This window comes from Bos grunniens, chromosome 24 (genome assembly GCF_055505025.1).
Source record: "Bos grunniens cultivar Pamir isolate PY7600 chromosome 24, Bosgru_T2T1.0, whole genome shotgun sequence".
In the NCBI taxonomy this organism is placed as follows: domain Eukaryota; kingdom Metazoa; phylum Chordata; class Mammalia; order Artiodactyla; family Bovidae; genus Bos; species Bos grunniens.
Window position 1 is genome coordinate 44459871 of NC_141188.1, and position 12367 is coordinate 44472237.

The 12367-nt window shown below is 42.2% G+C and overlaps 1 protein-coding gene across 11 annotated transcripts in view; it reads left to right on the plus strand.

Moving 5' to 3' along the window:
• PRELID3A (PRELI domain containing 3A) overlaps window positions 1-12367 on the plus strand; it is a 43859-nt gene that overhangs the window by 17760 nt on the left and 13732 nt on the right. For 4 of the 11 annotated variants that reach the window (XR_015153988.1, XM_086373269.1, XM_086373265.1 and 1 more), the window contains exon 2: window positions 5798-6032. The exons of 2 other annotated variants lie outside the window; for them this stretch is intronic. Coding sequence is in view for 2 of the 9 variants with exons in the window: in XM_086373264.1 (XP_086229390.1) it covers window positions 9083-9228 (146 nt within the window). In the remaining 7 variants the exon portion in view is untranslated. Of the gene's footprint in view, window positions 1-5797; window positions 6033-6481; window positions 6665-9067; window positions 9229-12367 lie in introns of those variants that run through there. 5 more of the 11 variants (XR_015153986.1, XM_086373264.1, XM_086373263.1 and 2 more) reach the window with 2 other exon arrangements.

The following is a 12367-nucleotide window of genomic DNA, read 5'->3' on the forward strand; positions in this document are numbered from 1 at the left end:
GCTGAAGCAACTGAGCATGCACAGTCAGTTAACAATTTTGTTAGCCAATTAACAATGTTTTATAGTTTTAGGTGGAGTGCAAAGGGACTCAGCCATACATATACATGTATCCATTCTCCCCTAAACGCCCTCCTTCTGCTCATTTTTTTTTATTGGGTTGTTTGTTTTTGTGTTATTGAATTGTATGAACTGTTTGTATGTTTTGGAAATTAAACCCTTGTTAAGGTTTCCTTGTTAAGAAATTTGCATCATTTGCAAATATTTTCTGCCAGTCCATAGATTATTTTTTCATTTTGTTTATGGTTTCCTTTGCTGTGCAAGAGTTTTTACATTTGATTAGATCTCATTTGTTCACTTTTTCTTTTATTTCTATTGCCTTAGAGACCTAAGGAAACATTAGTTAATTTATGTCAGAGAATGTTTTGCCTATGTTCTCTTTCAGATGTTTTATGTTGTCATGTCTTATATTTAAGTCTTTAAGCCATTTTGAGTTTGTGTGTGGTGTGTTCTAACTTCATTGACTTGCATGTGACTGTCCAACTTTCCCAGCACCACTTGCTGAAGAGACTTTTTCCCATTGAATATTCTGGTCTCCTTTGTCCAAAATTAATTAACCATAGGTATGTGGGTTTATTTCTAGGCTCTCTATTCTGTTCCATTAATCCATAGGTCTGTTTTTGCCAGTACCACACTATTTCAATTTCTGTAGCTTTGTGGTATTGTCTCATGTCTGGGAGGGTTATACCTCCTGTTTTGTTCTTTTTCTTCTGGATTGCTTTAGCTATTCTGGATCTGTTATGGTTCCATATAAATTTAAGGATTATTTGTTCTAGTTCTGTGAAGAATGTCATGGGTAATTTGATAGGGATTGCATTAAATCTGTAAATTGCTTTGGGTAATATGGCCCTTTTACCAGTATTTATTATTCCAATCCAGGAGCATGGGATAGCTTTCCCTTTCTTTGAATCATCTTAAGCTTCCATTACCAATTTTTTTAGTAGTATTTTTTTTATTGTACTTCATTTAGAATGTCTTAGTTACTATACAGCAAAGTGATTCAGGCATATATATGTATATATTCTTTTCCATTATGGTTTATCATAGGATATTGAATATAGTTCTGTGTGCTATATAGTAGATTGAGTATAGTTCTGTTTGGTATATAGCAGGACCTTCTTTATTCATCCTACATAAAAAGCTTACATCTGCTAATCCCAACTTCCCACTCCTCTTCTTCCTCAACCCCCTCCCCCTTGGCAACCACCAATCTGTTCTTTATGTCCATGATTCTTTTTCTGTTTCATAGATGGGTTCACTTGTGTCATATTTTAGATTCTACATCTAAGTGATATTATATGGTATTTGTCTTTTCTTTCTGTATAATAACCTCTTGTTGGATCTGGGTTGTTGCAAATGGAATTATTTCATTCTTTTTATGGCTGAGTAGTATCCCATTGTGTATATGTACCACATCTTCTTTATCCATTCATCTGTTGATGGACATTTAGGTTGTTTCTATGTCTTGGCTGTTGTGAACAGTGCTGCTATAAACACAGGGGTTCATGTATCTTTTTAAATTACAGTTTTGTCCAGATATATGCCCAGGCTTCCCAGGTGGCTCAGAGGTAAAGAGTCTGCCTGCCAATGCAGGAGAAACAGATTTGATCCCTGGGTCAAGAATATCCTCTGGAGAAGGAAATGGCAACCCATTTCAGTGTTCTTGCCTGGGAAATCCCATGCACAGAGGAGCCTGGCGGGCTATACTGCATGGGGTTGCAAAAGAGTCGGCCATGACTTTGTGACTAAACAACAACCAGATACGTGCTCAGGAGTGGGATTGCTGAATTGTATGGTAATTCTATTTGTAGTCTTCTGAGAAACTTCTATACTGTTTTCCATAGTGACTGCACCAACTTACATTCACATCAACAGTGTACAAGGGTTCCCTCTTCTCTACACCCTCTCCAGCATTTACTTGTAGACTTTTTACTGACCATTCTGAGGTGGTATCTTATTATAGTTTTGATTTACATTTCTCTAATAATTAGCGATGTTGAGCATCTTTTCATGTGCGTATTGGCCATCTGTATTTCTTGTTTGAAGACATGTCTGTCTGGGTCTTCTGATCATTTTTGGATATGGTCATTTGCTTTTTTTGTTGTTGAGTTTTATGAGCTGTTTGTATATTTTGGAAATTAAGCCCTTTTTGGTTGCATCATTTGCAAATATTTTCTCCCATTCTAAAGGTTGCTTTTCCTTTTGTTTATGGTTTTCTTTGAGCAAGTTTTTAAGTTTGATTAGGTCCCATTTGTTTATTTTTGTTTTTATTTCTATTGCCTTGGAAGACTAACCTAAGAAAACTTGGGTACAATTTATGTCAGAGAATGTTTTGGAGACCTTCTTTTCTAGGATTTTTATGGTGTCATGTCTTATATTTAGGTCTTTAGGCCATTCTGAGTTTATTTTTGTGTGTGATGGATGTGAGGGTGTGTTCTAACTTCATTGATCTACTTGCAGCTGTCCAACTTTCCCAATACCACTTGCAAGAGAGACTTTTTCCTCTTTTTGTATTCTTGCCTTCTGATTGACCATTCAGTTCATTTCAGTTTAGTCACTCAGTCATGTCCGACTCTTTGTGACCCCGTGAATCACAGCACGCCAGGCCTCCCTGTCCATCACCAACTCCCGGAGTCCACCCAAACCCATGTCCATCGAGTCAGTGATGCCATCCAGCCATCTGATTGACCACAGGCATCTGAGATTTTTTTCCTGGGCTCTCTATTCTGTTCCATTGATTCCTGTGCCTGTTTTTGTTCCAATACCATACTTTAAAAAATAAAATTTAAAATTAATTTATTTTTGACTATGCTGGGTCTTCATTACTGTTCATGGGCTTTTTTTAGTTGCAGTGGCTTCTCTTGTTGCAGAGCACAGGCTCTAGAGCGTGTGGGATTGGTTGCCACACAGCATGTGGCATCTTACCAGGCCAGGGATTGAACCTGCTTCCCCTGCACTGGCAGATGGATTTTTAACCACTGGACCGTCAGGGAAATCCTCACATTTTTTGCTTACTCTAGTTTTGTAGTATTGTCTGAAGTATGGGAGGGTTATGCCTCCTGCTTTCTTCTTTTTCTTCAAGATTGCTTTAGCAATTCTGGGTCTTTTATGGTTCCATATACATTTTAAGATTATTTATTCTAGTTCTGTGAAGAATATCATACTTTAACAGAAATTGAATTAAATCTGTAGATTGCCCCAACATTCTTATTTGAAGCCCCAACTTCCAATTGACTGTATTTGTAGATAATGCAATATCTTTCACAAATATACATGCATAAATTCTCAACAAAATACTGGCAAACCAAAGTTAGTATCATATTTGAAGGATTCTACACCATGACCAAGAGGGATTTATCTCAGAATGTCAGGATGGTTCAACATAAGAAAATTAGTCAATGTAATACATCAGGTTAATAGAATGATGTTTTAAAATTACATGATATTCTCAATTGACAGCAAAGGCATTTGACAAAAATCCAACACTGTTTCATGAGAGAAATCACTTGGAGTACTAGGGAAGGTAACTTTCTCAACATAACAAAGGGCACTTGTGAAAAACTCACAGCTAACGTCTTACTCAGTGTTAAGAGACTGAAATTGTTTCCTCTGAGATCAAGAACAGAATCAAAAATGCCCACTTTCACCATTACAATTTAACATTGTACTGGAAGTTCTAGCCACATCAAGAAGACAAGAAAAAGAAATATTAGGCATCTGTATGGGAAAGGAAGAAGTAAAGCTATCTCTATACACGTATGATGGGATTATAATTAATAGAAAATCATAATCATTAAAGGTTGCTAGAACTAATAAATAAGTTCAGCAAAGTTGAGGATACAAAATAGGGAGTGAAAGTGAGTCTCTCATTCTCAATGCTTATAAAAATAATTTTCTTAGAGATTTTTTTGGTGTGCTGTGTATGTGTCTATATGGTTTCCATATATTTACAAGCATATAAAGTATACTTTAATGTGAATGAAATTGTAGTTTATACACTTTACTTTTTTGATTAACATATGCTTCTTGTATGTTAAAAACCTATAGTTCCACCCCAGTTCTTTAATCAGCTTCCTGATATTCTGTGGGAACAGTGTAACAGTTTCTAACCAAGAATCAGTTAGACTGCTCCCAATTTATTTGTATTTTAGATGCTACAGTGAACATTATTGATATATACACACACGCACATACCTGCCAATACATATTCACAGGATAATTTCCCAGCAGATAGCGCTTAGTAAACATTAAAAAAAAATGTTACTTGTGTTTGAGGGGGTAGGGACCCTAAGACTACTTACGGAGAGCTTTGTTGCATAGTGTGCCCACAGGGTGGCAGGAGAGGTCTATTAATCTTGACAGCTGTGCATCATGCATTTCAGAAAACTGTTCACAGGCTGGTCTGGATATTGTTTCCTCCTAAATGATGTTACTGTTGTTAATTTGTAACAATGTTAATTATTTTTGTAAGTTGAAACTGATATAATATTTTCAGTCAGTGGTCATAACCTGTGCTGCTGTTTCTGGTAATGTGCCCCAAGTAAAGGAATCTAAAGACACAGTATTAATATCCTCTATGTGACAACCAATAAAAGAATGAATTACATCAATCTCTAAAAGTGCAAGTTTTATGAATGACGATAGCAAACATTTAGAATATTCCTAATCACCATGTATTGTAAAGTATTGCTGTTGTTCATTTGCTGTCGTGTCCAACTCTTTGAGATCTCATTGACTGCAGCAAGCCAGGCTTCCTTGTCCTTCATTATCTCCCAGAGTTTGCTCAAACTCACATCCATTGAGTTGATGATACTATCCAACCATCTCATCCTCTGTCATTCACTTCTCCTCCTGCCTTTAGTCTTTCCCAGCATCAGCGTCTTTTCCACTACATTACTTTGTAGTGATCAAATATTTTTCTAAAAGTTTAGCCACAATAGTGCATAGAAATCATAAAGTCCCTAGATTTTTCCTAGTTGTGTCTTCTTGAGAGAAAACTGATGATTGTTTTGGATACCAAACCCCTTGGTCATGAGCCGTCTTTGCAATGCCAGAAAACATAAGGGAAATGGATAGAATTTAAAGTGCCCAGAAGCAGAAATACAGAGCAGAACTTAGGCTATTTAAGGGAGAGACTTAGTTCAGGAATTGTATGTAAGGGTTGGGAAGAGGAATTAATTACATAGAAACATATATCACAGAAAGTAAAGAGTCACAGAGGTATACTCTGTTTTAATAAAATATGAGAATATCTTGGTTGTGTTGGAGTTCAGGATAGTTCTGACTCTGGTTAGAGAACTTGTCACTGGATCCCAATAATATTCCTGCATAGGATCTTGGAAGATCCAGATGCTGATGGCAGCAGCTGGAACCCTGGCCTCCTGCCCTCCTATTCTGACTGCATGGCAGATTGAGGAGTCCCTGTAAATCAGATCTTCATGATCACTGTATCTGAGGATCAATTAAACATCAGAGCCTAGTGAAGAATATCCATCACAGTGGGAAAGGAACACCTCCAAATGTTCTTCAAGACTCCTTACCTGCTGGGAGATTGATTTTCTCCCTAATTTTTTAGTTTAAAAATATGTTCTGGCACAGCAGTTTTCAAACTTATTTATTTTTAGCTGCAGACTCTTATAGCAGTGGTATTTCAACATGGAATCTCAATGTATAGAATGTGAATAAAATAGCAAAAAAGACTAGGACTACTGGTTTAAAAGTCTCCTGATTTACCGCACAGGTGATTCCTGAAAATGGCAAGGTTTCCTGGAACTCGACCAGGTGGCTCTGCGTGATGACAACAGATGGAGCCCCACCCACCTCTGGGCCAAGCCTCTCACAGGTTCATGATGCCCTCGGAGTCATCCTTGACTCACTGAACAAGCAGTTATCTGGAGCTCACTGTTGGCCAAGTACAGGGACCGATCCTGGGCACACAGAAACAAGCCAGGCCTGGGTCCCACCCCAGAGCTCAGGTGAGTGCAGGATGCCTTTCCAAACTCCAGAGCGCTGTGACCGCCTCCACCACTCATCAGCCCTGCCTGTTCCTAGGCCTCACCCCAGAGATGCCAATTCAAAAGCTAAAAGAGGGGTGAAGCCTAGATACCTGCTTCCTTAATAAGGGTAATCTGGTGGGAGAGACAGAAACACAAACAGGTGTGGTACTTATAAAACACTGTGCTGAGAGTACGAGAGAGGTATCAGGAGCAGCCACAGGAGGGTGAGAAGGCGGGAAGCACCCCAGGGCACGGCCAAACAAAGCTTTGGAGGGGATGTGGCAGGCTGATGCGATGGCATTCTGAGGGGCCATCTAGGATTGAGCCAGGTCAGCAGGGATGTCACAGCAGTTTTAACTACAGGCATGTACTCTGTCCTCATTAATTCCCACTAGGCCAAAAGGACTTTTTTTTTTTTTTTTTACTAGTAGTGCTCCCATGTCAAGAATGATGACACTAATATTCAGGAGGTTAGCAATTTGCAAAAGGGGAGCCAGGACTGGAACCCAGGTTTGTTCTTCTTCAAACACATGCCTTCAGCTGCAACTGTTAAATCGAATTGGCTCTTAAATCATGTGGAAGATGGAATGGATTAAAACAATCTAAAGGAGGTAAATCCCTAAGGATTCAGTAACTGGCTGGATGTAGGGTCGGGGAGTATTCCAGCTTGGTGCACCTGGGTGATGCCAGGGTCCTGGCCATTGACTCCTGGAAGAGGAATCTGCTTAGGGTGGGAGATGTATGACCATGATATGTTTGAGGTAGGACCTAGATGGGTAGGAGTGAGATGGAGAGACAGGCGAGAAGTCAGTGGAAACCAGGATACTCAGTGAGTCACTTGGGGAGCAGGTGTAGAGGGAGAACAGAGAGGCAAAAGGTGTGTGCAGGGGAGATGGGAAGGACCAGAACAGAGGATGCAGAGGGAGCAGAGTTCCGGGAGAGAGAGACCAGTAGTTCTCTTGCAGCACAGAGGCCCATGGGGAGGGCAACAGAACAGCACCTGTCACACTGGAAGCACAGTGATGACTGATGAGAGGTTTCAGGAGCCTGTTCCAGTGGGGTAAAACTGCCACGATGCTGCATGGTGGGGCTGTGGTGGAACCAGGGGTCTCTATTCCTAACAGGCTCCCAGGTGATAAAGCTGCTGCTGCTCCTGGACCAGACTTGGTGGAACAGAACAAGAGAGAGGGTGGTGTTTGACCAAAAATGGAGGTAGTGGTATAGGACTTGAAGCAGGGCCGTGCCTTTCATCTGTTGTTCAACGGTCAATGATTTATTATGCGCCTGTTGGTTTTCTGACTCGGGAATTGCCAAGGATGATGGTAACTTAGTTCCCGTGGTCTTAACACATGGTGGTAAGTCTTGGAGGGGAGTACGTATAAGTAGTGATGGAGCCACTGAGGTGCTGGGACCTGACAGCTGTGTGTGAGGTGGCTTTGAAAGTGAGGCAGGTGCTGGTACAGTGAGCCAGGAGGACACCCTCTATAGACTCCCACCCTCAGGTCCCACCTCCACCACTAAGTAGTATCTCTGTCCAGATGTTTCCTGGTTTGTTGTTGTTTAGTCGCTCAGTTGTGTCTGACTTTTTGCAGCATGCCAGGCTTCCCTGTCTTTCTCTATCTCCCAGAGTTTGCTAAAAGTCATGTTCATGGTTAGGGTCTCAGTTTCCCCACATATTCTCACTACAATGTCTTTCACCATCCAGCCTGATTTCTTTAGCCTCATGCTCAATACATATTTGTGGGAAATGCTAATTTTAAAAGATGATGCTTTTTAAAGCCAAATGACAGCCCTGAGCTCAGAGCCTAGTGCAGGGCATGTTTCACAGCTGGCCTGGCCACGGCAGCCAGTCACTGCACGTGGCTGTGGGGGACTCCTGCAAACCTGGTGTCATCTCAGCTCAGCCCTCAGCTTGTGATCATTGGATGTGGTTTTGCACCTCCATGAACCCCAGTCTGCTCACCAATGAAATAGGGAACAGTGCTGCTATGGGAAGATCGCCCTGAGCATCCAGCTGCAGGTGGTGAAGGTGGAGTGTGTGGAGTGTGGAGATGGTGGGCTGGGATCTCCTAGCCCAGGTCTTCTGGCTGCTTCCCCACTTTCCCAGATTCACTGACTAGTCACAGAGGTAGGCCCGGGGCGCCCACTCCATTTGCGTGCTGCACTGGGTGCTCCCTTGTGCCCAGTACATTTAGCAGAGGGTCACCCTGTTCTCAAACTAGCATCTTGCTTCTTTGCACTTGAACTGTATTTGTTGGTAGTGGGGGGTAAATAAAAATCTAAAACGAAAAAAATCATTTTTCCCCAGTGTAAAAGGAATCTCTCCTTACCCTTTTCTTAGAGCATTTACTCTAGAATCCTTATAGGTTGTCTTTTTGAGATGTATGTAAACATTTTTAAAGGCCAAATAGGCCTTTAGCTAGTTGAACAACCTAGGAATGTTTTCTTCTCAGGGATCTGGATGACAAAGGAGTCATCCTTTTGAAATGTCAGCCTAAGTTCCAGGGAGCACCAGGCTTCCAGTTGCAACCCCACCTCCTATGGGAATGAGAAATGTATCTCTCCTTTGGGTGAAGACAAGTAGCGAACCCAAGGGGCCACTCCAGTGGCCGGGTGAATTTAGGATGCGCTCTGACAAGTAGTGCTGTCAGTCCTCATACTTGAGAGCGGGTCGCGAGGGTCTCAGCAACGTGGCTACATAAACGGTTGGATTTCTTGGAGTCTTCAAATCCCGAGGCGGAGGGGCTGCGAAGAGGCTCACGTTCTGATTTAAGACCTTTCTACACCTTCTGCTTCCTTCCTCCTCCACTGGGTGGAGAGGCTTGTCGCCCTGGCAGAACACAGTTACGCATCCTTTCCCACTGGTGGGAACCTGCCTGGCTGGAAGGGGCTTTCAGAGAATCTGGACCATCTGACCTATAAGAATGAACCCTGCCCACATCCGGAAGGTGGCGCTCTGCGCCCACCGACCACACGGTTGCGGTCCTGTCCGCTCCCCTCGGCGGAGCCACGGGACCGCTGCTCACGTGATGTGCGGGCTCAGCGCCGAGTCCCGCCCCGCCCACCGCGTGCTCACGCTCCGCCCCCGAACAGAGCGGAGCATCCCGGGTCCTGGAGCATCCCTGGCTGCGCTCTGTGGTGCAATGAGGGTCTGGAGCTCAGAGCACGTGTTCGGGTGAGCGGGCTGAGGCCACAGTGGGTCCAGACCCGCCTGGGCCTGACCCGCGGCCTCGAGGAGGGCGGGCCCTGTTACTCTTTGCGCCACGGGGAGGGCAGTGGTGTGCTCCAGGGCCCGGGGTGAGGGGACGGCATCCTCGGCTCCGCAGGCCTGGTCTCACCTCGCGCGGGGCCATCACTGGGGCGGGGGTGGGGGCGGGACCCGCTGTGCGGCTGACCACCGGTTCCAGAGGGAGCCAGCCTGGGCACGTGGGGCTCTGTGGCCGCGAACGCAGGTGGGCCTGGAAAGCCTTCAGCTGCTTACAAGTGTTCTCCTAACCTAGGTGGTATCGTCTCTTGTCTACTTCATCTGTGACACTCTGAGCTTATTTCATTTTTTTTTTAAAGTAACAGATTTTTAAATCCTCTGCTCCCACTTAGAATAGCATTTCCATTTTTTAATTTAAAAAAGTACTTTGTCCTTTTCATGTAAAATTATAATTAAAATTTATCAGTGGGTTTAAAACCTCTGAAATTATTTTAATAAAATCTTTAGACTTGATGGGATTCAATTTTAGTGTTGATTTTTGTACAGCCTGCAGCCTTTCTCAACTGGGTTCCATTCCCAGACCGACTCCATAGATTTTCTCAGTTCTCCCAAGGATGGGGCATGCCAGCACCATCTGGATGCCAAGGGGGTACAAGTTAAGTCCCTGGGAATGGTGGATGCCCAGGCTGTGCAGCTCAGACCAGAACTACCCTACAAGTTCAGGAGATTTTGGTTGATAAACAGAAGTGATTTGTCAGCTCTGAAAAGTCACTGTTGATAATATTCACCTATTTAAATCATACAATTCAAATCATACAAATCAATCAAATCAGAGACTTGTAGTAAATTTACATAGTTGTACAACATCTCTGTAGTCCAGAGCATTTCCTATCCTACAAAGACCCCTCATGCCCATCTGCAGTCACACTCCAGTCTCCTTCTCAGGCACATTAGTATCTGCTTGTGTTTCTATGAATTTGCCTTTTCTGGACGTTTCTCATAAACGCAGTCATATACCACATGGTCTTTTGTGTCTGGCTGCTTTTATTTAGCTTCACTGTTGTGGGAGCCTCCGTTCCTGCTTCAGTCCTCACCTCATTGGTTTTGTGTCCTGGCACATAGTTTTTACTCATTGAGGGACTGCGGAATATCACAGGGACCAGGTGCCCTTTGAAATAAGGGCTACTGTCCGCCAGAGGAATTCCTGTCAATCCACGAGCTGCTGTGGAAGGCATGGATCTCCTGTCACTGATTTGTGAATTTAAAAGCCAAGTGCCTTGATGAAAATTGACAAATGTGAAAGACAGCTGAGAGGAGGCCACACAGCTGCCAGGGTGGGTCATGAGATGCTGTGTGGCAGGTGGCACTGCACCTGCAGAATGGTGCAGAGTTGTAAGCCTGGCTTTCTAGCTGAGCTTACTGTAGACTTTCCCCTTGCTTAGTCCCTTGAAATGCCTGATTTTTTTCCTTTGAGGATTACATACTTTTCTTTTTATTTTTTACACTTGTTCTATTTTTATATGTTTGTTGAATATTTGATTGGAAATATTAAAATTTACTCTTGAAAGGCCAAAAATAATCAGGCACAAAGACTTAAAATTTTTTAAATTGAAATACAGTTGATTTACAATGTTGTATTAGTTTTGGGGTTTTGTATTTTTTGGCCGCATTAGGGATCTTAGTTCTTTGACCAGGGATCGAATCTGCGCTCCCTGAAATGAAAGTGCAGAGTCTTAACCACTGTACTGCAGTGTGTGTGTGTGTGTGTGTTGTTTTAGATTCTTTTCCTTTGTAGGGTATTACAAGATACTGAATATAGTTCCCTGTGTTTACACAGGTCCTTGTTAGTTATTTATTTTATATATATTAGTGTGTATATTTTAATCCCAGATTTCTAATTTAATCCTCTTCTCCCCCTTGGTAATCATAAATTTGTTTTCTATGTCTGTGAGTATGTTTCTTTTTGTAAGTAAGTTTGTTTGTATCATTTTTTTCCCCAGAGTACACATATAGACAATATCCTATGATATTTGTCTTGGCCTGACTTACTTCACTTGATATAATAATCTCTAAGTTCATCCATGTTACTGCAAATGACAGTACTTCATCCTTTTTCATGGCTGAATAGTATTACATCATGTATATTCTTTATCCCTTTCTCTGTAGATGGACATTTAGGTTGCTTCCATATCTTGGTTATTGTAAATAGGGCTGCTGTGGACATTGGGGTGCATGTGTCTTTTAGAATTATAGTTTTCTCCAGATACATGCCCAGGAGTGGGATTGCAGGATCATATGGTAGCTTTTGAGAAACCTCCATACTGTTCTCCATAGTGGCTGTATCACTTTACGTTTCCACCAACACTGTAGGAGGGTTCTGTTTTCTTCTACCCTCTCCAGCATTTGTTATTTGTAGACTTTTAATGATGGCCATTCTGACCAGTGTGAAGTGGTACCTTATTGTTGTTTTGATTTGCATTTCTCTAATAATTAGCAATGTTGAACATCGTTTCATGTGCTTACTGGCCATTTGTATGTCGTCTTTTTAAAGTTTTTAACAATTTTTTTGGAGTATAGTTGCTGCTCTTTGTATGTCGTCTTTGGAGGTAAAATGTCTGCTTAGGTCTTCTGCCCCTCCCCCCTTTTCTGTATTGAGTTGTTGGTATATTTTGAAAATTAACTAGTTGCATCATTTGCAAAATTTTCTCCCATTCTCTAGGTTGTCCTTTTGTTTATGGTTTCCTTTGCTGAGGTGCAAAAAATTTTTGATTTTATCAAGTTTTCCTCCAGTGTTCATGCACCGAAGAAACCCTAGGAGTGGAGACCAGACAGAGCTGAGAGCAGTGTAAACCTGAAGTAGTGGAGCGCTCTTTGGTTTAAAGTAGCTAAAATAGCAGTGGAAAACACAGGACTGAAATAAAAACATATAGAAAGGGGCCTTAAAAATTAACAGGCTTATAATTGCAGGTTTATAAATCCCATCTTCACAGTACTGACTGAGGTTTCAGGTGGACCTATAACAAAATCTTTATGGGCACAACCAGTATGAGCAAATTTCTGACAGAGTCAAGGCTGTATGCTGCGTGGGTTCTAGCCGACCCCAGGACTT